Below are 25645 nucleotides of genomic sequence, written 5' to 3' on the forward strand. Positions count from 1 at the left end.
TAAGTTCAAATGTGAGCGCTTTTTTTTTATTCATGGGCTATTAAAAAACGTTTAGGGTTCGGAATAGGTGAATCGGTTCGACCGGCTCATGGAAAAGAACCGGTTCAAAGTAGCGATTTCTCAACGAATCGGATGTCGACGTCAGTTTGGCGCCGAATGGTTCGGGTTTGAGCGCGCGAGATTGTTCGGATGAAAACACTGAAGTTGCCGTAAAGGAAAAAGCGACTAGCTGTCTGAACGCCTGAAGTGCTGCTTATACACAGCTAGCCAACATGCAGCGAAGCATAGCGTGAGTGTCTCCCGTCTCAGCCTCTCTTGTGGGGATCTTTAGATAACTCGGATGTATTTGTGTTACTGTGCGTTTAAAACAATGATGGCAGTATTGAGAGAAGTCAGAGAACGGGGCCAGATATGCTAGCAGAGCACTAGCCTGCTAGCTACCGTCTTAAAAAAAAACGTGTTAAGCATTTAGCTAGTTAGCTAGCATAGCTATATTATCCAGTAAGTAACACGGCAGATATTTAATAACCTTAATAACACCCTGCTCCCGTTAGATTTCCGTTGTGCATCTCAAATGCCAGCTAGCTAACGCAGGCAGTTACTAGCTAGTGCTAGCTAGCAAGTAAAGTAACTAAGTACAGCTGAAGTAAACTTAGCAGAGGTTGGCCTTGGCTAACTGAACCTCCTGAGAAAGGCCGAAAAGGCCTCACATTGAAACAAAACATAGTTTTGGGACTATGCAAGTAGTGTAGCTGTGTGTTTTGGCTCGAATGTCTTTGCCAGGTGTCGGTTTAACTGATGGCTAGCTGGGTAGCTAGTGATGGCTAACTCTGGCTTCACCTTCACTGAGCTACAGACCCCCCACCCCCTCCCCTCCCCTCCTTTCAGATTCTTTTCAGATAGCTAGTCATGTTGAGCATTTCTCTGTGTACGAGACAGTACAGTTGTGATTAATTCTGCTGTATATCTAGCTAAATGTTTGTGGTCACCCTATCTAATGAATGCATTAAGCCTGATTCTGAGGTAGCTAGCTAGCTAGATACGTTGTTGCACCCAGTGCTGACACAGATGTGCAAATGCATGCACCCACACAGCTTGTTCAGTCCCTGCTGAAAAGTATTGGCAATAGATTAGGAGCATGTATGGCCTCTAGGGGTAGCTAGCTATAAAGGTCCCCCAGCATTGAGCTTGGGAATGGTGGTGTCCATATAGTGCATCAAAGTAATGTTTAGAGACTTTGATTTGTTAATTTCTCTTAATTTAATAAGACAACCCCCACCCCCAAACCCATGAAGTGATTTATTAAGTTAAGAGAAAGGCATATGTCTCTAAATATTGTTTTCTACCATGACACTTTAGGGACTCTGTGTCATTCTGTCTAAATCTGCTTTTGCAGGTCCTTTTTTCAGCCGATGAAATGTAAGGAGAAGAACGACGGACCGGTTAAAGTGAAGTCTGAGTAAGTGAAGCCCTCAGCTGTTTTTAGTTTTGATATGTCGCTGCTTGAATTAGTTTTAGCTTTAAATATTTATCTTCTCAGAAATGCTAGAAATGTCAGAAGTTCTGATCTAGTCCCTTCCATGTGAAATTCCAAGCCCTAAAGTTTGTGTCACAGTTCTGTCCAGCATTTATTGTCCTTTGTTATTTTAACTGAGGATACCAACAGTTTTAACTATAGGTAGAATGACAGAATTACACTATTAGTCTTTCCTTCTTTTGATGCTCTTCCTCACCATTCAGACCCATCAAAAGCCCCCTCAAAACTCAGAATGGTGCAAAGGAATGTGATTCGCCTGTGAAGAAGACTAGCAAACGTATCCGACAGATCATTGATAGTGATGATGAAGAGCAGCCAACAGTCAAGGAAGAGCTCTCCAAGCAGGACACAGAACAAGCGACCAAGCTGGACAAGGAGAAGGTACTGAGTGCTTTACATAGCTGATAAATACACAGAATATGTGGCACCAAAATATCTTATGTGCTTTAGGGTAATGTCATTTCTAACACACACGCTCTCTCTCTTTCTCTCACTGATAGGCTGATGTTAAAGATAGTGCCGCTCCACTTTCACCAAAGCCCTGCGCTACCCCGACAACCCCCGCCACACCAGTAACTCCTGCTATTTCGGCAGCTTCGGGAACCCCTGAAACACCCGTTACTCCTACATCCACCTCACCCTCCGGCATTCCAAAACGCAAGACTGGTTAGTGTCCTTTTTACACTTTGACACTGGTTTAGATATGGTTACTATGTTCTTTCATTTTAATTCCTTTTTTAAAAAAATATTTTTTTCTTTAGCACTTTTTCCAGTCAGTGTGCCATTTAGTTGTACATGAATCTGTTAATTGTAATTTGTTTAATTGTTTTCCTTTCTAGCTCGTAAGCAGTTTCCCAAGAGGAAGTTGGACAGCAGAAGTGATGGAGAGAAGGAGAAAGGGGAGGCAGAGGAGGATAGGAAAGAGAAAGAAGAGCAACAGGAGAGTAAAAGAGCAAGAGTAGAAGAATCTTCTGAAGAGACAGGTGAGGCTAATTAAAACAAAAGATTGGAAGGATCTCTGATTTAGACTGGTCTCCAAAATTGTCTGTATTTTACTAAATGCAGGGAATGAAGGAGAGGAGATGGAAGTGGAAAAGAAGACCGTAAATGGTGAGAGCGCAGAGAAAGATCAAAAATCGGATGAAGATCAGAAATCCAACGATGAGGAAAAGATGGATGTAGGTGTAACTAATGACATAAACAAAAAGGAGAAAAAACAAAGTGATGAAAAAGTAAAACAGGAGAAAGGGGAGGATGAAGTGAAGGAAAAGAACAAAGATAAAGTGAACAAAGTCAAGTCAGAAAAACACAGTCCGGAAAGGGTGACTAAAGAACAGAAAGATACAGAGGAGGAGAAGAAAGAGGGATCTGCTAAGAAAAAACCCATCAGCAGTTTCTTTGGTAAGTTACTATCTTTAAGAGTGTGTTTATACTTGTAGTTTGGTACTTTTGGTCCAGACCAAGCAAGAAAATTATACAGCTAATTTTATTTATTTATTTATTTATTTATTTATTTTAAACCTGGTTTGCTTTGTTATACTGACATATTTGCAATCGAACAAAATGAAAAGGTGACAAGAGGCACATATGACTGAAAGCTACAAGTTGAGGTCTGTATAATGCGTCTGTGTCCCCAGGGCCTAAGTGATGCATGCAATAACTAGAATCTAACCCCTAACCTTTAAACCTGTCTTATTAAATAACATAGTTTTAATACTGATATTAAGACAATTTTGATTACATGCGTCGTTCACGGAACTACGTAAGTTAAAACTGTAAAATGTAACAATACTGCGGCTGCATCCCAAATCTCTTTACTCTGATAGCTACACTAATAAATGCAGTTCTAATAGTGGCTAGTGGTGAAACACTGTCGTGTGTAGTTTGTCACACAGCCCTGCTGATCTAAAGCGTCGGAACGGAATACATTAAAGCACTGAAACGTGGGCAGGATGGAGCGGGCAAATGTGGATGGCATTACGTTGGTGGAGCGAGCAGGCAGGGTTAATACTAGATGTTGCCTGTGCATAACTCTTGGTTAGTTTTGATGCCTTTGGTTCAAATTCTTTTCAGAATTAAAACGGCCCACACTAGAGTTCTCAGGTCTCAGTCTACTTGTTTGGTGTGCACCTAATTTCGAATTGCAGCATTTGCACTAACTGTAATGAACTGCACTAACCAAGCAATCGCACCAGGGTTTGTTTTAATCGAGCTTGACAAGTATAAACACACTCTGAATGTGTGTGTAAACATTTGTACACTTGTGTTGTGTTAACCTCCTCCCCCCCACAATCTATTTTAGCACCAAGAAAGGCTGCAGTGAAGCTGGAAAAAACTGATGAAAAAAATGACGGCGAGAAAAAGAAGGATGAAGGGAAGACTTCACCTGCCTCTGAAGAGAAAGAGAAGAAAAGGTTAGGGTGCAGTGATTTACTTATGAACTGTTCTGCCACGGAAGGCGATATGTTGGTGTTGGTCTTTGATTTCTCCAAAAGAGAGTGGATATTAGATTATTATTATTATTATTATTATTATTATTATTGTGTGTTCTGAAATCGTAGATGCCGATTTTCAGTGAATAGATCACTGACCTTAGAGCCACAGCTTTAATATTTATCCGTATGAGTATCAATTACACAATTACAAGCGTGGATGTAGCTTAGTTATGTGTTATTTATATTTCTAACAGTGAAAAGGGGACAGAGCCTGCAAACCAGAGCCAGTATGATCCATCCAAAGCTCATTATCATCCCATTGATGACGCATGCTGGAAGAGGGGCCAGAAGTAAACACACCCTCACAATATTCTCAGATATATCTTTTTTTTTTTGTTGTTGTTTTTTTTCTGTTTTGTTTAACTTACTTGATTTATTTATTTGGCATAATTAATTTTGTGTACTTTTTTTTATTTTTATTTTTAATTATTTTTATTTTTATTAAATCTCTCTTTTTCTCTCTCTCTCTCTCTCCGTCAGAGTTCCATATTTAGCTGTTGCTCGTACCTTTGAGAAGATTGAGGAAGATTCCGGCAGGTGTGAATTCTCTGTTCAGTATCAGTTTTAAAATAATAAAGGTATAAAAGAATAAAATAAATATAAATAGTTATCTGAACTTCTGAGAGTTCGTTATATGCCCTATTTGGAGAGGATGAGTTTATGAAGGGGGTATCTGTAACAAATTAACTTAAAATGTCTTCTCAGTGATCTAACTCTCACCCGAAAGCAAAAATTACCACAGAAAGAGCAAGTTTGAAACCCAAATGTTTGCATCTTGTGGTCACCTATTCATGCTCCACTCACAATTTAGGGTCTAAGTGATCAAAGAGATGCTGACTCTTATTTAGGGGAAGCAGTACTTCAAAATGTTGTTTTGCAGTTGGAAAGTTTTCTTTTCATGGTTGAGAGTTTTTGGTGACCTCTGCCTTGGAAATGATCAGATCACAGCTGAGTTTAGTGGAAAACAATTCTGTATGTACCCGCTTTAAAGATAAGGCACTATAAAGGGTTTATTGAGCAGAAACCATAGAAGAACCATTTTGTAAAGGAGCTAAGAGTGAGGGTACACTTTCAACTGTCAAAGAACCTTCAGATTGACTTGGACCAAAAATCATACTATGGCCTTGTTCTCAAAGGACCTCCTGTAGCGCACTTAAAGACGCACTAAAGAGTGTCCTTTTCTCTGTGGACAAAAACGGTGGCTGATTCCGACAGTAATCAAATCACAGAGGGGCTTCTGTGAAAGAGAGAATTACCCAGGACCCCATGTACATTTCATTGTCCCCAAACAGAGCTATAGACACAGATTAATCTTGGCTATATAACCTTAAATATGTTCGAGGAACCTTTTTCATGGTGGAATATGTTTTCAGACTTATTTTCAGAACTGATCCTAAGCAGTGATTGAATACTAATGTGTTTTGGCTTGATTGAACAGCTATTGTATTTCATGAAATGAGGTGTTTGGGGAACTATGTTGAACTATGTTTGAGGTGGGGGAGCAGCTACACATTTGGAGTGTCTGTGTTTGCAGGTATGAATGAGTTTATACATGTTTTGAGGAGTGTGTATGAGTAATATGTCTTGTGTTCGGGTATTATAAACAGGTTGAGGAACATTGAGACGCTGTCCAACCTGCTGCGATCAGTCATCCTCCTCTCTCCAGGTGTGTTTGTGCTTGCATTTGTGTGTCTGTCTCTGGGTTGCAATTTCAGATTTGTTGCACTTTCTTTTTTTTTGATGGATGAGCCGTTTGATGAATATCGGGGCAGAGAAAGAGAGGCGGAAATCATGCCTTTATTTTGTTGCCTATGATGGATAGAGGGAGAGTTCGGTGTTGATGTAGAAAAGAGATGGATAGAAAAGGGTATTTGGAGATTCATCTTATTTTTTGCCATCTTCTGTTAGTCAGCTCATGGAGGGTTTCTTCATATTTTTATTGGCTTAGCTGATTTTAACGTAATTAATGAACATAAAAATGAATGCAGTAAATAAATTAGTAACTAGTACAGTTTGCTTTTAAGAAGAATTGATATCGGATAGTGTTAATAGTCACAATGACGTTTGTTCCTCTAAACATCATACTCTTTCTAGTCAGGTAATTTGCTTTGTGTGGAAGAATTGCTGCAGTGCGTTTTGGTGTTAACACCATTGTGTTGCATTAATTAGATTATGGTAAGATTTGCATAAAAGTATAAAAGTCTGAAAATGTCTAAACTATTTTGTTGCTGTATCAGTATTCTGTTAATGTCAAAAAAAATGCAAACAATTAAAGGTGACTTATGTTTCCTTACAAGAAGGATTGGGTCCCAAAGTCTGTACTTTTAAGGGTACTGACCAAATTAAGTCAGTACTACCGAATACTGATTTTATGTCAAATCAGTCAAATTTCGATTCAAGTGTAACAGTGTGTGCAGTCAGGGTGGTATCGGGCATGGTTACATTGTTACAACTCAGACAGTGCTTTTTGCAATATTTGTAACTTGAAATGCAATGATGGACATGGAAACGCCTCTAACCTGAGCAAACACTTTGGTCAAATACAAAATAGATAAATCTAAAAAAAAAAATTAAAAAATAAAACAAAACTGAAAGGTGTGCTGTAATTGAAAGCGTGAAAGCAAAGGTCCTGTTTTACTACAGAACATGCACGTTGCTTTTTTAGCTCCCATTATTTACCTCCAGTGTTTCTAAAATGTTTGTATGATGCTTCAAATATCACTTAATTAGAAAACCTTGATTAGGCAGTTAAAAACCTTGGCCTTCAAAGAAAATATTTTACCAAGGAATGATATACTTGATTTGTAAAATATTGTTAAATATGTGTATTTTAAGATTGTATGTATATGTTTCTATTGTGACAGTTTTTCATTGTTCTGATCATTTTTAGTTGAATATTACCTTACATTTTACATTACAACTAAAATGACTGAATGAATGAGTGAATCAGGGCCAGTTCAGGCATATTGTAATGGATCGAGTATTGTCTATTTTGATCCTAATTTTATTCGCGGTGTATAGAGCACCATCTGATGTCATCTTGATTTTTAAACCAGCACTGAAGAGTACATTCAGAACCGGGAGGAGGCTAATGCTGGTGTACACACACACACACACACACACTATAGACACCCAAATTATAGCACATATGCCCACTATAAAAGTTATTTCACACCAGTAATTGAAATACTAATATCAGTCCAGAGTGTGTACTACACACACAAACATACGCACAGTGGCTTGACTGCAGTTTTTTAAAGAAGCTGACAACTGATTAGACTTTACTGAACTAAATTAATCGCTGGAGAATGTCTTATTATAGAAGCTGATACTTTCAAATAGTAATTTTACTTCAGCATTAATCAACAGCTCATCTTGCCTAAACTGTGTGGCTACATTATTTATACAAACACAAAGATCGGGTCAGTCGGTATCATCTGACATTGAACTCTGATCCGAACATGGGGCAGTATAACCCTGGAAGTACCAAAAAGTGCTGTTGGGTGCTGGTAATAAATTTAATGTACCAGAATTTGTTCACGGCTCCCAACCCTAGTTGTGAGGCCTGTTTGTAAAGTGTGTGTGTGTGTTGGTGGTGGTGTGATCTGGGCTGGGTTTCCCAAAAGCATCTTACACAAAGATGATTCTTAAGTGGTTGAGCAAGCGTCACACAGAACAGTCTCTCTAAAAGTTAAGATGATCTTAACACTAATATGCTTTTGCAAAAAACTGGAACCTGTTTGATTTTAACTGTCTCTTTCTTTGTAGATGACCTGTTGTGCTGTGTATACCTGTGCTTGAACCAGCTTGGTCCAGCCTACCAGGGGCTGGAGCTGGGCGTTGGAGAAACGGTGCTGATGAAAGCTGTTGCCCAGGCAACCGGTCAGTGAAATGAACACACATGTGTTCGTGCGCACACACACATACACGTTGCTTTTTCAGTGTTTCTGTCTTCTTGCGCACCACTGAGTCCTGTACCTCAAAGCAAGCTCCACAAAGCCACTACCCTCAGTTCAGAGTTTCACAAGGGTAGGTGACTTCACTTGATCAATATTTATGAGCTAGGCCAACCAAAGACAGAAGTTATATTAAAATTCTTGCAAAATAATGCTTTTAATCCTTGTGAAAACACCCAAGATCACTGATAAAGTAATTAAGAAGAATGGCTGAATTTGCAGTTGTAATGTTATTAATTTCACAGGAGTCAGTATGCTGTCTTGACAACAGGTCAGACAAGTTTTTCAGCAGAGTCATTGTGGTGTTTCTTGACTGCTTTGTGTCTGGGTTATTTTGGATCTTTCACTTCCACCAATTAATTTAAGGATGAACCTGTGGGAAGATATGGATATTGTACATGTACAGTTACAAATGCAGTTAAATAAAAGGGTGCAATGACCAGTCAGCTTGAATTATCTGGCAACTTTAAAGATCTCATGGCAGTACAACTCTGCATTGCCACAGTTTTGATTCAGGCAACCATGAAGGTTAACAAATCTGTTAACTGCAGAAAAGTCAAGCACTCTCTTTGAAACATGTTCATATTGAGACACTTTGATTGTATGCATTACTTCAAACACAAGTCCTGTTAAAATGCAAAATTGCCACTTGACCTGTAAATTTCTCTATATTCCTATGATCAAACATAACAAAAACTGTCACCTCAAACTGTTCTGAGTACACAAGTGCCTGTGCACATCTAATGGCAATTGACTTTTAATAAAGATTTGATTAATGAATCTGAAAGCTGTACAAATATGAAATTGAAAACTAAAAACCCTTTCATAATGAATAAATAATTGCATAGTTATTGTACAATATATGGACATGACCTCAATATTTATTGCTGACCTTGATGTTACCTATTGTGTTTACTTACAAATTGCCTATTATATCAGTAGCATAAAATTATATTAAAATGACAAACCTAATTTAAAGCTATTATTTCTAGTACAATATAGCACCCCAAAAACATTGACTGGTGTAGTTATAGAACAAGAGGTAAACTATATTGCAGAGTATGTAAATGAGCTCAAAGAATTGTGGTTTGGAGGTGATGTAATCATCACAGGTCAGGTAAAACCAAATGTAAACCACCTCCACCTGGCCCCAGCTAATCACATCCAGCCAAAATGACTGTGGCTCTTTTTTTATTGTTGTTACCAGGGCGACAGCTGGACAAAATCAAGGCCGAGGCCCAGGAAAAAGGTGACCTAGGATTGGTGGCGGAGAGTTCCCGTAGCAACCAGAGAATGATGTTTGCACCAGCAAGTCTGAATGCAGTAGGAGTATTCAACAAACTGAAGGAAATCGGCAACATGAGTGGCAACTCTGTGAGTACGGAGACCGATTAAACTCTGCTAAAAACGGAAGAATGCTGATGCTTGTGCTTTCTTTGTATTCGTTTACTATCCTGGTTTTCAGGCACACAAAAACACATTTGGTATTTCAGCTATTTTGAATTCCACCTTTACACACGCTCGCTCTCTCCTATCTCACATGCCATACACATGCCTAAAATCGACCCACTTCTCTCTTTTTTTTTTTTTTCTTCCTTCAGGCCATGAATAAGAAAATTGACATCATTAAGGGTCTGTTTGTGGCTTGTCGTTTCTCAGAGGCCAGATACATTGTACGGTCAGTCACACCTTTGACATTTATAATTGCAACATGTACTCTTTACACATAATCACGGTAACACACTTTGTATTTAATTATGACTATTTATCATTGGCAGGTCGTTGGCAGGGAAGCTAAGAATCGGATTGGCTGAGCAGAGTGTGCTCGCAGCTCTGAGTCAGGCTGTGTGTCTGACCCCACCAGGTCAAGGTAAATGTAGTGGCAGTATAACATACAGCTAACATGTTAATATGTTAGGCTAACCTTGTACTAAAATGTTCAGCAGCTACTGTGGCTTTGACCCTTGTTCAACAACATATGTGGTGTTGCATGTTTCAGAGTTCCCACCGAGTCTGATTGATGCCGGAAAGGGGATGAGTACAGAGAGCCGGAGAGCATGGCTGGAAGAGAAAGGACTCATTCTCAAACAGACTTATTGGTACATAGTGTCTATATCTGTGTGAAATTAGAACGTTATGACCATAGATAGCCTTACTGGCTGCGTTCTCCAGCCCTGACCATTCCTTGACATCATTATAAATTACTAAAAGCAAATTTGTAATACATGTTTTTTTAATCAGCTGCCATTTAAATTCTAAAACGGTGTCTGTTTAAATAACTTAGTCAGCTAGAGACACATCAAGTCAGAGGCTAACGCATGTCCACCAAAATTGTAAATGGGTAGGTTGTTGATTGCCTATAGTTATCAATCAGTATAAGAAGTTATATACTCTTATAATAATTAAAGGTAGGGTTTTTTTTTATTACATGTTAGTTTAGACAAACTAGATTTAGACAAACTAAATTAGATTTTAGTTTATAATAGATGGTGCTAAATCATGGGTGTCTGCTTACTGTAACTAGTGCAGTGCAGCAAGCGTGCTATGGGAAGGACTTCATCATGTCTTGATGACAGTAGACTTAATATTAACGGTGGTCTGCCTGAAGATAAAATATTGGTGGTGTCATTTTCATCACCACCTACCTCTGCGGACTTGGCCTCCCTCCAGAATGCTTTCAGCTGAATGTCAGCAGGGGATGTGGAGGTGTTTGGCTGGTCCTCATGACAGATTTATTTATGTAGTAACTTATTTATACACACAAAATATGACTTTTTGCATTTAAGTATGTAGAAATGTGACCAACCATGTTGGGGTTTGACTGGCACATCTTGGGTGCTTGTTTTACCTGCTTTTTCCTTGTTCTTTCTAGTGAAATGCCAAATTATGATGTCATCATCCCTGTCCTTTTAAAGGAGGGCATAGACGAGCTGCCCAAACACTGCAAACTAACTCCAGGTACTGACCACTCATGTTATGTTGAGAGATGTACACTGAGAGAGAACCACTCATGTTTGTTGTGTTTGTGACTGAACAAGTGTTTTGTACTTGTAGGTGTGCCCTTGAGACCCATGTTGGCTCACCCAACTAAGGGAGTTGGGGAGGTAATGAAGAGGTTTGATGAGGCTGCCTTCACCTGCGAATACAAGTATGATGGAGAGAGAGCACAGGTGTGTGTTAGTCTGTGTCTGTATTCATGTGTTTTGCTAGTTGCACCACTAGGAGGAGCCAAGACCTTCAGTATTATTGCATCCATATTTGTTTGTTATTATGAAAGATTTTAATGCAGTGTTTCCAGCTTTTACACATTTGGTCCAACTAATCAGCTTTAGCCAACTAATTAGGGCCTTCCTAAATTAAAGTGGGTAAAAGCAGGAAAAACATCTAGAATATGCAGAACAGTAGTCTTCCAGTACCAATGTTTGCAGTGGTCTTGCAGTGGTCTTGTCAGATTGAATATCTTTTGGTCGTATTTCATTGGCTGATTCTATTATATTTGGTTTTCATTTGATAGATTCATATTCTTGAGAATGGAGAGGTTCGTATTTTCAGCCGAAATCAAGAGGACAACACCAGCAAATACCCTGACATCATCTCGCGGATCCCACAGGTAACGCACACGCACATACAGTGTTTTGGCAGTCGGTAGTGAATTCTTAGAGCCTGCAGCCTCCAGTCCTTGACACAGACAAGGACTCGTTCTCTCCCTGAATCTTTTGAGTTTGAGTATGTGTCCTGCAGAGGCAGTCCTGGTGTTCAACTTATCAGCAAGTCTGCATACACTCATAACTCTCAGTTTTAATGTGCTGAAATCTATCTGATCATCTATCTGTCTTTCTGTACCTTTTTTCGCCCCTCTCTCCTGCTCATTCTTGTGCTTTCTACCCCCCCACCTCGTCCCCATCTCTGTGTCACACTGAGATGCAACAGCAGTAGTTCACCCAGACATTGTGTTCTCGTTATCAGGGAGTCTGCACACACTAATAACTCAAAGCTGTGGGTACTGGCTTCGATCTGATTCTCCCTTATTCGTTCATTCACTCTCTCAGGTAAAGAAGGAATCAGTGCGTTGCTGTGTGTTGGACTCTGAGGCTGTTGCGTGGGACAGAGAGAAAAAGCAGATTCAGCCTTTCCAGGTCCTTACCACACGCAAGAGGAAGGTGAGGCTAAGGATTATTCTCCCTTAGGTAATGTCATAGTAACACCCCCAACTATTTTTTTTTATTCTTGTTTGGGGGATTTGTGCCCATTCTGTGCAAAAGGCTTCTAGTTCTGCGAGATTATTGGGCTGTCATGCACTCGTCTTGAAGACGGTGTTCAGTTTGCTGATGTTTAGGTTGGGGTTGACTGTGAGGGCAAAGGCAAAACCTTTAGCTTCAGCTTCTTGTGGTAGTCCCTTGTGAATTTTGAAGTGTGTTTAGGATCATTATCCTGCTATCTTAGAAGCCATCCTCTTTTTATTAATTTTTCACAAATGGTGTGATGTTTGCTTTCAGAATTAGCTAAGATTGAATTAAATCCAATATTAATTATTTTACAGAGAAAAGTTGTGCCACTGGCTGCAACACTTGCCCTAAATAAGCTAAATCCACCCTCATGCTTAACAGTAGTTTGTGTTCTTGTCATGGTATTCTGCCCCCTTTTTTGATTCCATTCAGACCTCAACTTGAGCTCTGTAGTCCTTGTTTACTGACAACCTGACAGTGCTAGACAGCTGCTAAGAGAAGCACATTATTGCTGATTGTTGGGGAAGTTTGGGAAGTCTTTACAAATAATAATAAATAATAATTAAAATATAAATCATACATTATTTCTTTATAAAGTTTTATAAAGGGCATCTGAAACCTTGGTAAAAGTTATGAGAGCTCAAAACTTCTCGGGTAGCCCAGGACTGGGATCGTATGTGACGGTGACCAAAAAATATTGCTTTAAAAACAGTCTGTCTTAATGCTGATCAGTCTACTTGTATAGATGTTTGATCAGCCAACACTTAAAATGCACACAAGCCAAGCTTATTCTATCCTATACTTGTACTCAGAAAAATAAATATGGCACCCATATCTAGAGAACAGGTGTGACGAAGGCTCAGTCTTTACTAAACGCGAGCCAATAGCCAGAGGGTTGTTAGTTTGAATTGCACATCTGGTGGAAGTGAGCCGGAGGCGTAGCGACATCCCGGTTCTGTCTTGCATGACATGTAACCCCTCAACCCTTTCAGGAGCTCTGCTCAACCTGACCTCAACTTCTTCCCATCTGTGTATGGGTCTTTGTGGCAAAAGATATAGGAGAATAATAAATTTGTCTTTGGGGGGGAAGGAATGGTTGGAAAATGTATTAGTTGGACACTAAGGCAATGAAAGCTAATTGCTGCTGGCCTGTGGCAGAATGCTGTTAAAACGTGCAGAGTATAAAGATTTGTATTTTCATTTAAATTTGTCTGAAAAAGGGAACAGAACAAAAGGGAGCGGAAAAGACCAGACAAAGTGAAAAAACTTAGCAGGCTGATGTTTAAAGGTCAGGTCTCATGCTACTCTTTCTTAAGTAGCTTAAGGCTTGGAGGTCCTAAAGAAACCTATGAATTGCTGTGAGCACTAGGATCATTCTTAGATTTTGTGAGCTGTTCAGATTGGTAGGTGTTTTGTGCTTATGTTCCTGGTACTGAGAAATTCCCAGTGGCAGGTCTGCCAAGATAACTCCTTTCCCCTATGTGTTTGGAGTGTGGGAAGACTGGATTGATTTTTTAAAATTTATTATTTATTTATTTATTTATTTATTTATTTATTTTTGCCCTGTTTGTGTAAACGTGTGAGACCTTGGTTAAGGACTTAAAATTAGGGCGTGGCATTGTGCTGGATTTGAGTTTTAGGTCACTAATCTTAAATGTACCTCAACTTGTTAAATGTTGAGAAAGAAAAAACATTCTTCTGAGGAGAAAAAAAGACTAAAGACTGAATAATATTACAGAATTATAATATAACTCGGGTTATGCAGTTCCCACAAGAAGTCTGGTGCAGCTCCTCTAAAGTTACATGATGCAGTAGCAGAAAACGGACTGTTTCCCTATTGCAAGTAGACCCAGGCATATTTTGGATTGGGTATCTGTTATTTTAATCCCAATCCTGTTCTGAGTCTTTGTTTTAGCCACTGTGTTCAGACTACCTTCTAGTGTCTTTAAAGAACCATTAAAATAAATTATTGCCCAGCTGGATGGCATTAAGAACGTTTTCAGAAGGTAAATAAGTCTATATAATAGTATTATATTATAAGTAATAAGAGTTTGCATTTTACAGTGAAAATGCTAATACAGACATGCTATAAATACCTAATTGTGATACATTCACCTCTCTAATAAAGTTCTTTCTTACCAACTACAAATATTCCAGAGTGTGTACCACTACACACACTTCAGTGTTTTAAAGGAGCTGGGAGTTGAATGGTCAGGGAGGAGAGTCAGATACTAAAGACACTATAAATCAGTGATTTAGTTTAGTAGAGACTTTTCTTAAAATCAGTCAGTCCAGAATGTCTCATTATAGAAACTGATATAAAAAAAAAAATTAAGGGTTTTTACTGAACGCATTAATCAACAGGACATCTTATCTAAACCACAAAAATATATCTGCTGACACTATATATATATCTGCTGGATTAAGAGATTTGGATCGGAGGGGCCAAAATATCCTGATTGGGACATCCCTAATTACAAGTCAGTGGAGCATCACCATGAATCTGAAGCTGTGTTTTGTATGTTAAAAAGGCTACATAACACTGCTTTAAGATCTGTAATGTCATTTGTATGCTTGTGACTTACGTACATGAGTCATTCTAGAGCAAATGCTGTGGTGAACAGGGGTTTTAGCTGAGCTTTTTGGGAGTAGTTAGGGAGGTTGGCATCTTCCAGAAAGTTTGTTTTGCCAAGAAAAAGTTTTACTTTTACTGGCAAGTTGACTGCAGGCCTGAGTCTATGTTTGGCACAGAATCTAATCCCAGTCGGCATGCTACCAAAGACTTTCATTTTAAGAATATTAAAAATTTATTTTTGTTCTTTTTCCCTTTTTTTAATTAGGGCTTTAAAGCAGTCGTCCTTATTAAGTGAAAACTCCCCTTATTAATGCTTCATTGGAGAGATGGTAGGTGGGCCGGGAGTTGGGGATGGGGGGGAAGAGGGGTAGGGAGAACGAGAAAGATGTTGAAGGTGAAGGAATAAATGAGAGAGGGAGTGGGCAGAGAGGAGAGGTGAGAGAAAAGAGGAAGTGGTGTGGAAGGATGGACAGATGGTGAGGGGGAGAGAGGGGCCGTGGGAGGAATTTTATGTTTTTTAATTTTAATGAGACAGTATGTGTATGTTTCAGGATGTGGATGCGTCTGAGATAAAGGTGCAGGTGTGTGTGTATGCCTTCGACCTTCTGTACCTAAATGGAGAGGTAAGAGCACAATGGCGTTGGAAACTGTAGATTTTTGTGTGTGTTTATACAGCTAATGCAATTCATTAGATAGTTAAGGTCATGAGGTCACCTGTTTTTTTATTTTATTTTATTTTATTATTATTATTTTACTATTATTTACATTTTAATCTATATTAACTATTTGGTCATTTTCTGCTGTTATTCTAAGCACTTTTTTATTAATTTACTTTAGTGTTGGGGAAAAAATTGAAACACTACTTTTGTATTTGGAGGGGGTTGAAAGTTAGTATTTGCACATTAAAAGTATGTTCTTTTGTAGAGAATTTGTAGTATTTATATTTCATATTCCTGAACACTTGAAGTGTATAGGACTGTTCTTGCATGCAATTCTACAGCATTGTAACAAATCCTTAAATATTCTTATCAATTATATTCGTAGGATTTTCTTGACACCTGTGGTGTTTTCTTAAGGTCATTTGTAACATAACATTTTTATTTTCCAATTTTAATTTGTGCAGCGGAGAACAAAGATGGTAGGAAAATCAGAATTCAGCTAAGCATTCAGTTTCAGTAAACAAGCTACACTGTTAAAAGTAAAAGGTCCTTGATGACCTTTTGGAAGATCTTTCATTTGAAACTGTGGAGGAACCTTTTTAGGTGCGGCATGAGGAATCTTCAGGAAAAGGTTCCGTGTTGAAAGCACCGTTAAGACATTCCTCCACAGTCTTAAATTAAAGAACATCCAATAGTTCTTCAAGGATCTAATACTTTCAACAATGTAAAAGTGAATTGTCATTATGTAGAAACTACCAGTACTTTACAAACATTATGCACTTTTAGTCAAATTAGACATTAGGTGTTGTAATTCAACAATTTAAACTGATTTAGAGGCTGACCTTGTGAACTCTTACTGTCTAAGGCAGTTGTTAAGAAAACATTTAATAACATATTTGTTTGAGAATACCAAATCCTGTACAACATCCGGAGAATTCGACCCTTCCTCTCTAGAGAGGCCACCCAGGTGCTTGTTCAGTCTCTTGTCACTTCAAGACTTGACTACTGCAACTCTCTTCTGGCTGGTCTCCCTCTGCACACCATCAGGCCCCTGCAACTCATCCAGAATGCAGCGGCACGGGTCGTCTTGTCACTCCACTGCTGCGTTCTCTTCTCTGGCTTCCTGTAGCTGCATCAGATTCAAAACCCTGACGCTGGCTTACAAAGCCAAGACTGGACCAGCCCCTCCTTACTTGATGGCAATGGTCAAAAGCCGATCCGCACCAAGAGCCATTCGAGCTCGGCTCGACCCGCCATCCCTCAAAATCCGCGGAAGACAAGCGTCCAGGCTTTTTTTCTGTCCTGGCACCAAAGTGGTGGAACGAGCTTCCCCTGGGTGTCTGTACGGCCGAGTCGCTTGCTGTCTTCAAACGCAGACTGAAGACCCACCTCTTTAGAGAGTACTTGGACGATTGGAGTACTATGGTCACCTTATTGTCTTGTGTTTAGTAATGTCTACGCTTAGAGGTATCCTTTGAATTATTGGTCTATTCTAACTAGCTAAGGTTTTTCTTGGGTAATAGCAAAGCACTTTGTAAGTTGCTCTGGATAAGAGCGTCTGCTAAATGCCATAAATGTAAATGCCCCTAGATTGGTAAATCGGTGCTTAATGATGGTGAACTAGTGATTGGATTGAACACATGCACACTCTGGCTGGGGGATTCCAGGAGAAATCTGGAACCAAGCTTTGTTCTTTTAGATTAGCTTGCAAGATCTCCTCTTTCTTCAAAATGAGAAATTCCTCTTACATTTTACTGTATTTGTTTACCTGCATCTCTAATGTGATCTGGAGCTTTTACATTTTAAGTAAAATGTTTTAAGTAATACGATTAAGTGCAGTTAATTTGGAATATTGCCCCACTCAGAATACAGCAGTAAACCTCAATGTATTGACCACTTCTGACTAATGATAAAGGCAGTCAGCGTAGTACAGAACTTTATTGATTAACTGCCGAGAATGGGCACGGCTCTGGAGAATTCTCAAGTGAGTGACTTTTAACAGACAGAAAATGTGTGCATTCATGTGTACAGTAACTACTTTAAATCGAATGGTACTTCTAAAATGGATCTGTGCTTTCATGTACATGGTCTGTGTTTCTCTTTATCTTTTTTTTTTTTTTTTTTGCTTTCTGTCTCACTTGTCCCGCTTGTTCTAGTCTCTGGTGCGGGAGCCGTTGAGTAGGCGCCGTGCCCTGCTGAGGGAGAGTTTTGAGGAGAAGGAGGGAGAGTTTGTCTTCGCTCGTTTTCTTGACTCTGACAACACCGAGACCATCGCTGAGTTCCTGGAGCAATCAGTACGAGGTGTGTGTCTCTCTCTCTCTCTCTCTCTCTCTCTCTCTCTCTCTCTCTCTCTCTCTCTCTCTCTCTCTCTCTCGCTGTGTGTGTGTGTGTATGCGCAGAGAGAGAGACAGGTTTGAAAATGCAGAGGGATTTGGTAATGATTCGGAATTGCTGCAATAATTCTGCAGTAAAGTCCAGTGTTAAAACTGACAAAAGCATGAATTGTACCCAGTTGCCTGCCATGATTAATGGACCTATTTAAAAGTATTTCACAGTAAGTATACAGTTGCAAGGAAAAAATAAGTGAACCTTTTGGAATTGCCTACATTTCTGCATTGAAAACACTAAACAAGAGTGGTGTTATGAAAGTACACCATAAAGGAAGCCAATGCTGAAAAAAATAACATTACATCACATCTCAGTTTGGCCCAAAACCACCTGGATGGTCCACAATGCTCCTTGGAAAATGTCTTATCTGTCCATAGCACAAAGGTTCCACTTTCAATCTCAAATGCACAGAGTTATATTTTGAGGGGAAAAAAGGACACGCCACACAAACAAACTCATCCCAGCTGTGAAGCATGGTGAAGGGAGCATCGTAGTTTGTGCTTTGCTGTCTCAGGGCCAGGACACCTTGTGATTATTGAGGGGAAAAATTAATCCAGCAATCTATGAACTCAAGCTGAATAGATAATGAGAGATGGACCAAGACAATGACCTAAAGTAAATCAACTAAAGAATGGTTAAGAAAGATGATGATTTGTAAAGGTCAGAGAGTCTGGACCTTAACCCTATTGAAATGCAAGGCATCCCTAAAATATTGGTGAACTGAAACACATTTGCAAAAAGAAATTGTGTAAAATTCCTGCTCATCACTGGACAAATTATTAGCTTTTTTTTTCCTCATTACTACTACAAAACTGCTCTTTGAGGTCAGTCATTTCTGGCTCCAGTCCGGTCTGCTCCATTCAAAGCCAGTCCCACTGCTGCGGGTTTCCAAAGACCCAAGCATCGAAAGTATGAGAGATCCTGAAATTAGCAAGGAACAAAACGGTGATTTGTACACTGGACAAAGTTTCGAAGCCACATAGCGACACGCGCACCTGAAAAATTAACACAAAGACCCAAATAGAATCTGGGCTTTTATGTTTATTTCCATTATTTTAAAGCACATTTTTTGTGTGGAGAATGGCATAAATGCAGTAGATCACGTCTATGCTGATGTTTAAAATTACCCCACTGCACTGCTGACTTTTGCTGAAGGTCTTATATACAGTGCGAGAAAGTATTTAGTCAGTCGCCAATTTTGCAAGTTCTCCCATTTTAAAAAAATTAGGCCTGTAATTGACATCATAGGTAGACCTCAACTATGAGAGACAAAATGAGAAAAAAATTCTGAAAATCACTGTCTGATTTTTAAAGAATTTATTTGCAAATAATGGTGGAAAATAAGTATTTGGTCACCTACAAACAAGCAAGATTTCTGGCTGTCACAGACCTGTAACTTCTTCTTTACAAGGCTTCTCTGTCCTCCACTCATTACCTGTATTAATGACACCTGTTTGAACCCGTTTAGCAGTATAAAAGACACCTGCCCACAACCTCAAACAGTCACACTCCAAACTCCACTATGGTGAAGACCAAAGAGCTGTCGAAGGACACCAGAAACAAAATTGTAGACCTGCACCAGGCTGGGAAGACTGAATCTGCAATAGGCAAGCAGCTTGGTGTGAAGAAATCTACTGTGGGAGCAATAATCAGAAAATGGGAGACCTACAAGACCACTGTTAACCTCCCTCGATCAGGGGCTCCACGCAAGATCTCAGCCTGTGGGGTCAAAATGATCACAAGAACGGTGAGCAAAAATCCCAGAACCACACCTAGTGAATGACCTGCAGAAAGCTGGGACCAACGTTACAAAGGCTACCGTCAGTAACACACTACGTCGCCAGGGACTCAGATCTTGCAGTGCCAGACGTGTTCCCCTGCTTAAGCCAGTACATATCCGGGCGCGTCTGAAGTTTGCTAGAGAGCATTTGGATGTTCCGGAAGAGTTTTGGGAGAATGTTTTATGGTCAGATGAAACCAAAGTAGAACTGTTTGGTACAAACACAACTCGTTGTGTTTGAAGGAGAGTGAATGCTGAGTTACATCCAAAGAACACCATACCAACTGTGAAGCATGGGGGTGGCAACATCATGCTTTGGGGCTGTTTCTCTGCAAAGGGACTAGGACGACTGGTCTGTGTACATGAAAGAATGAATGGGGCCATGTATTGTAAGATTTTGAGTGCAAACCTCCTTCTATCAGCAAGGGCATTGAAGATGAAATGTGGCTGGGTCTTTCAGCATGACAATGATCCCTAACACTGCCAGGGCAACAAAAGAGTAGCTTCGTAAGAAGCATTTCAAGGTCCTGGAGTGGCCTAGCCAGTCTCCAGATCTCAACCCCATAGAAAACCTTTGGAGGGAGTTGAAAGTCCGTGTTGCCCGCCGACAGCCCCAAAACATCACTGCTCTAGAGGAGATCTGCATGGAGGAATGGGCCAACATACCAGCAACGGTGTGTGCCAACCTTGTGAAGACTTACAGAAAATGTTTGACCTCTGTCATTGCCAACAAAGGATAAATTCTTTAAAAATCAGATGTGATCAATGTGATTTTTTTTTTTTAATATTTTTTTCTCATTTTGTCCCTCATAGTTGAGGTCTACCTATGATGTCAATTACAGGCCTCTCATCTTTTTAAGAGGGAGAACTTGCACAATTGGTGACTGACTAAATACTTTTTTTTCCCCACTGTAAATGTAAGTTATGTAAATGAGTTTTGCACTTACAGTTTTGTCAAAATAAAGACATTTTAAATGACCAGTTTGCCTTTTTTGGGGGAAATTAATTTAGGTTAACCAACTAATTGACAAAATAATCAATAGAAAATTAGGTGAATTGCTCAAAGTTGTAGGTAGTGTGTTGAAAGTACACTCTTTCTCTTTGGTCTTTGTATTGTGAAACATGAATTCTCTTGCCTGTAGACTCCTGTGAAGGTTTGATGGTGAAAACTCTGGAGAAAGACGCCACTTATGAAATCGCCAAGCGCTCCCACAATTGGCTTAAGGTAGCTGACTGACACGCACTCCTTCTCCCACTCCACTCACTTGACATTTTCGTTGTCAAATGCCAACAAAACAGCTCTGACTGCGTTTTACTTAACTTCAGCTTTTGGTTTGCTCTCCTTCTGTCTCATTTGTGCCCTGTGTTTCTTCACTGTGTTCCTTGTTGTGTTCCTTACTTTCTAGCTGAAGAAGGATTACCTTGAGGGTGTGGGGGACACGATGGATCTGTGTGTGATCGGTGCATACCTGGGAAAAGGCAAGAGGGCGGGCAGCTATGGAGGCTTCTTGCTCGCCTGCTATGATGAGGAGAATGAGGAGTTTCAGTCTGTTTGTAAGGTAGGAGGGATCGGTATGACTGGGGCTTAACCAAGCAATGCTTATGTGGCTAATGGTGAATGAGGGTTAATATTGGCAGTTTGCATAATGCCAACTGACCCAGCTAGCTTTTGCCTCACTGTTAAATCTGTCTAGATCAAAGTCAAGGCAGTTCACTAGGTATATCCTTTATCACTACTACTTTAAGGCATTTAAATGATCTCCCTGTGTTTGCTTACTTCTTAGATCTTAAGGAATATATTTTTGTGTTTAGATTGGAACAGGCTTCAAGGATGAAGATTTGGAGCAACATTACAATTTCTTAAAGGTACCATTATGTTAATTTACAATAACATCCTTGTATGTTTAAAAGATACATAATTTTTAAAAATGCTAATTATTCAGTCAAGCTAAATTAGTACTGTTAGATTGTGTGTTTAATTTGTTTTCCTCTATATTAAATGAATGCATTTAATGATATTAATCAGTGATCAGAGTAGTTAACATTAATATGTAATAATTAATTGATGTATAATTGTGAAGTATTAATCACATGCTGTGCTTCTTAGGAGCACATCCTCCCTAAGCCCCGGCCCTATTACAGAGTGGATCAGTCAGCAGAACCAGATGTTTGGCTGGATGCTGTACAAGTGTGGGAGGTGAAATGTGCTGACCTCTCACTGTCTCCAGTCTACAAGGCAGCAATGGGCTTGGTCAGTATAGCAGTCAGCACAACCAAATTGACTGTTCATTTGTTTACATTGATCAGTGAGGGTCTTTATTTATTATTGTAACATTTCAGCACATCTTTGTCTCTGGTTTAGCCGCAGTATTTCTCCCAAAATATCTAAATGATTAAAAAGTGGAATTTCCAGTTGATGTTTTGGTTCCTTTTGACGTAATCCCTCATTTATCTGGAGTGTTTTATTTTCCTTTCCTCCTCCCTATTTGGCTTGCTTACTGAGAGTTTGGGCCTAAAGCCATGAAAAGCAGATTGGTGACAATATGTAAGAGATTATGGTAAATGTTACATGGCTCATATTGAGTTGCTTGTTTTGCCCACTAGGTGGACTCAGAGAAAGGAATTTCTCTTCGCTTCCCCCGATTTCTCCGCATAAGAGATGACAAGAAGCCAGAGGATGCTACTACAGGAGCACAGGTAATATAATATAATCTAAACCAGGACGCTTTAGACTCTTGGTAGCATAAACGCTATACACCAGAAAATTAGAGCTATAGAGACCCTTAATCTGCCCCAACCCGCAGCACCAAGTTTGGAAACAGTTCTTTTCAGAAGTGCTGAGTTTATTAAATTGTTAGTAATTCACTGTCTTTGAGCAGTGAAGTTTTAGTTTAGATAAATTCTAAAATTCTATTGCTTTTGTGCTGACCTTGTTGCCAACAACACAACTGACTGTATGCCAAATTAAACATGGTTAAAGGGAATCATAACTTGGGGAGATGAACTAAAGCAGTGGTGAATGCACACTGAAATGCTTTAGCGGGAGTGGGCTGTAAGAAGACTGAAGCGTTCAAATTAATCTTACCCAAATTTATTGTGAAATTAATATACAAACATGAAGCTTGCAAGTGATTCTAAAAACAATTTTAAACTCTAACAATATATGTAATCACTAACACTGGTAACAGCCATCAACATGCACAGATAACGCATACTGTAGGTAGCATACTGTTCTCTCAAATTAGTGCAGCGGTAGTGTAATTCGCTCACTCCATAATGCACAGGTAGCAGGGGTGATGTAATGTACATGGGTGAATGACTAAAGCTGGAAAGCTCTTGCCACTGCACTCATTTCACTTTTTGTGAAAATGTTTTCGTCATGGCCTCTGATCGCGCTGCTCGATGCTGTCTGCACTGCTCAGAAGCGCTTTGACAGAACTGTGACATCGTGGAACATTTTGTGCGACACATTTGATTGCATTCGTCTGTCTCTGCTTCCTGTCCTAGCACCGGGTCTTTTTATTTTTATTTATTTATTTTTTTTGGTCTTTTCTTTTTGATTTGTGTTTTCTCTCCCTTTGTCTTCGCTCCATTTCATGTTTCTTTTTTACGTTTCTGAATGGTGTGATGGGTGAGGTGCAAAATGGAATACAGCTAATGTGATTTTATTTGCAGGTACTTAATACAATACACTTTAAAACAATAGCTATAATCACAAACACAGTTTTGAGATTTCAAGTGAAGGCACTAGACTGTAGTCAGTGAACTACAAATTACTTGTGATACAAAACAGATCTACAATACATTTTGGTGCTCTGAAGTCTGACCTTAAACCAGAATAGACTATTTGGTCACAGTGTGCCGAGCAGGCAGCTGCTTTAAAAAAGAATGTAACATTGCATCAAAGTACTGTGAGACCACAATGCAAAGATGTCACACTAGCCGTATTATCCATTGACTTTCTGCTCAGTTTTCTAACGATAACGATTTTTAGATGAACGCATTATGTAATGACCTTTCTTGTTAATGAGCATTGTTGCACAAGTTTGCATCTCTAATTTTATGAGATGGAAACTCCATACTGTTGGCTTCCTGATGTTTCAATAGTTTGCCGACCAGGAAATGATTTTATTACCAGAGCTACCAGAGTTTACATTGACTGGTAGAGCAAATGTTATTCACACGTCATATATACTGAAGTCTTTCGGTGCTATAAATTGCTCAGTTAATCTAATGCTACTCAGTCAGCTTATTGAGCTTAAAGCTAAAAACACAGCCCCAGGGTAGCCCTATACTTCAGAAAGATACTAAATTAAACAAAAAAAACTTGAAACACATATAGTCAAACTTTTAACTGTTAACTGACTATGTTGTGTGGCAGAAGAATAGTTTGGTGTGTGTGTGTGTAAGCAAGTATCCACCATTAAATAGATTGCTTCACCATAGATATGGTTATTGGAGGTCCTATAATGAGTGGGCTATGAGTACATTTGTTGCAGCCTTTCTGGAAGGTAGTGCAATGAATATACTACTGGTCTACCCACAGCTATGCTTGTTAAGCAACAGAGACAGTGAATTGTGTAGTTAAGGGTAACCACATGTGGTTTCAGCTTCAAGAACAATTTTGCAATCCTCGGAAATCATCCAAAGTGCCTCATTTAAAAGAATGGCTGGATTTATTGACAAAAAAGCCTTGTATGAAAGGATGTTAACTGGAATATCTGGTCAGAGGGTAATGGATTACAGTGCATGGTAGGAATAATTGGTAACAAGTCACACTGAATGTTCAGCATAATTCTGCAACTGCTCTGCGTTCCTTGCCACATTGATTGGTACACATAGGTTTGTGTGTGTATGTTGAGTTGCTCCTTGCTTGTGTATTGTTTGTACCTGTAGGTCAGTTTCATTTTATAATTTGTTGCCTACTGTCAGATTGAAGCATAACTTATAAACTTCAGTTCCAAAATGACACTGCCTAGGTCTCTTATAGTGCTGTTTTACTGTTCCCAACATATACTACAAGCACACTCTTTCTTTCTCTTTCAGATTGCTGATCTTTATAAGAAGCAGCAGCAGATCCAGAATCAAGGGGAAAAAACTGATCTTGAGGATTACTACTGATCCTGATCTGATCACTTACCTGTGCCCTTGATAGACCTTTGCAAGTTCATGTAGGGTTTTGGAATAAATGGTATGATTGAATAATTCTCTTTTCAGGTTGTATGAGGATTTTAATTGAAATTGAAAATTGCAATTGTAAATAGGCTTTGAAATGGGAATTCAAATAAAAATGTCTAACAAATGTTTTTGCTTTGATTTGCTGTCAGCTCTAGGGGACATAAAATGCACTTTTTTGGCGTTTTGAATTTTCTTAAGTTGGGCAGTATAACTGTCCTATTTCACAGTCTTTAAAATGTAGTTCAAAATAAGTATAGTATTTTAAAATTGCGACATATCTGATGTGTCAAACATCTGTCTGTCTGCTAGCACTAGGGGTTGGGGTGATGTGGGAGCTCAATGTCTGGTGATGTGCTCTGAAAACAGGTGGGCAAAAAAATAAAGAATAAAAAAACAAGCCCATTGTACAGGGTATTCTGTGAAGCGATCTACTGAATCTGCCTGAGCACACAACAAAAGACCATTCATTTGACTTTGTGCTCTCTGGCATGAGGCTTTATCCTCTGTGATTTAAGCCTCAGTTAACTGGAACGTGATCTGTGCTATGGTGTTTAGACAGCATAGATAGCCAAGCTGAAGTGCGCTGTGTAATACTCAGTGTAGCTACAGCTGAGCTAGCTAAGCAAAGACTAGCTTGGCGAGTGGGCTACACATCCAAAACCATGGTGAAAAAATAAATAAATTCAGCCACTTGATCTGAGTCATTATCTGAATTTGTTCTGTGGTGAGCAGACTGTAATTCAGCTAAGTGAAGGCTAACCAGCTTCTCTCTCCTGATTCAGAGCAGTTTAACATTTGTAGCCAATTGTCGAAATGATTTGTAACATTTATCGGATGATTTCAAATTGAGT

The 25645-nt window shown here is 39.3% G+C and overlaps 1 protein-coding gene across 1 annotated transcript; it reads left to right on the top strand.

The window, feature by feature from the left end:
- The first annotated feature begins 165 nt into the window (after nucleotides 1-165).
- On the top strand, nucleotides 166-25293 carry lig1 (ligase I, DNA, ATP-dependent). Its single transcript, XM_072669156.1, has 27 exons — nucleotides 166-289; nucleotides 1397-1459; nucleotides 1741-1918; nucleotides 2038-2203; nucleotides 2377-2520; nucleotides 2603-2938; nucleotides 3840-3951; nucleotides 4227-4322; nucleotides 4513-4569; nucleotides 5640-5698; nucleotides 7801-7914; nucleotides 9196-9362; nucleotides 9590-9666; nucleotides 9767-9858; nucleotides 9988-10087; nucleotides 10861-10946; nucleotides 11043-11158; nucleotides 11503-11598; nucleotides 12038-12148; nucleotides 15341-15412; nucleotides 17605-17749; nucleotides 20759-20841; nucleotides 21023-21175; nucleotides 21429-21482; nucleotides 21724-21867; nucleotides 22221-22313; nucleotides 24663-25293. Exons 1-27 carry the CDS (start codon nucleotides 273-275, stop codon nucleotides 24735-24737), a joined length of 3006 nt encoding a protein of 1001 aa, XP_072525257.1. The 5' UTR covers nucleotides 166-272; the 3' UTR covers nucleotides 24738-25293.
- The last annotated feature ends 352 nt before the right edge of the window (nucleotides 25294-25645 follow it).

The sequence above is a fragment of the Salminus brasiliensis genome, chromosome 23 (assembly GCF_030463535.1).
Source record: "Salminus brasiliensis chromosome 23, fSalBra1.hap2, whole genome shotgun sequence".
NCBI lineage: Eukaryota > Metazoa > Chordata > Actinopteri > Characiformes > Bryconidae > Salminus > Salminus brasiliensis.

Excerpts from the sequence above, each read along its gene's own strand:
- lig1 (XM_072669156.1), top strand. Across the intron at positions 4,570-5,639 it reads ATTGAGGAAGATTCCGGCAG|GTTGAGGAACATTGAGACGC; the intron begins GTGTGAATTCTC and ends TATTATAAACAG. Across the intron at positions 17,750-20,758 it reads CCTGGAGCAATCAGTACGAG|ACTCCTGTGAAGGTTTGATG; the intron begins GTGTGTGTCTCT and ends TCTTGCCTGTAG.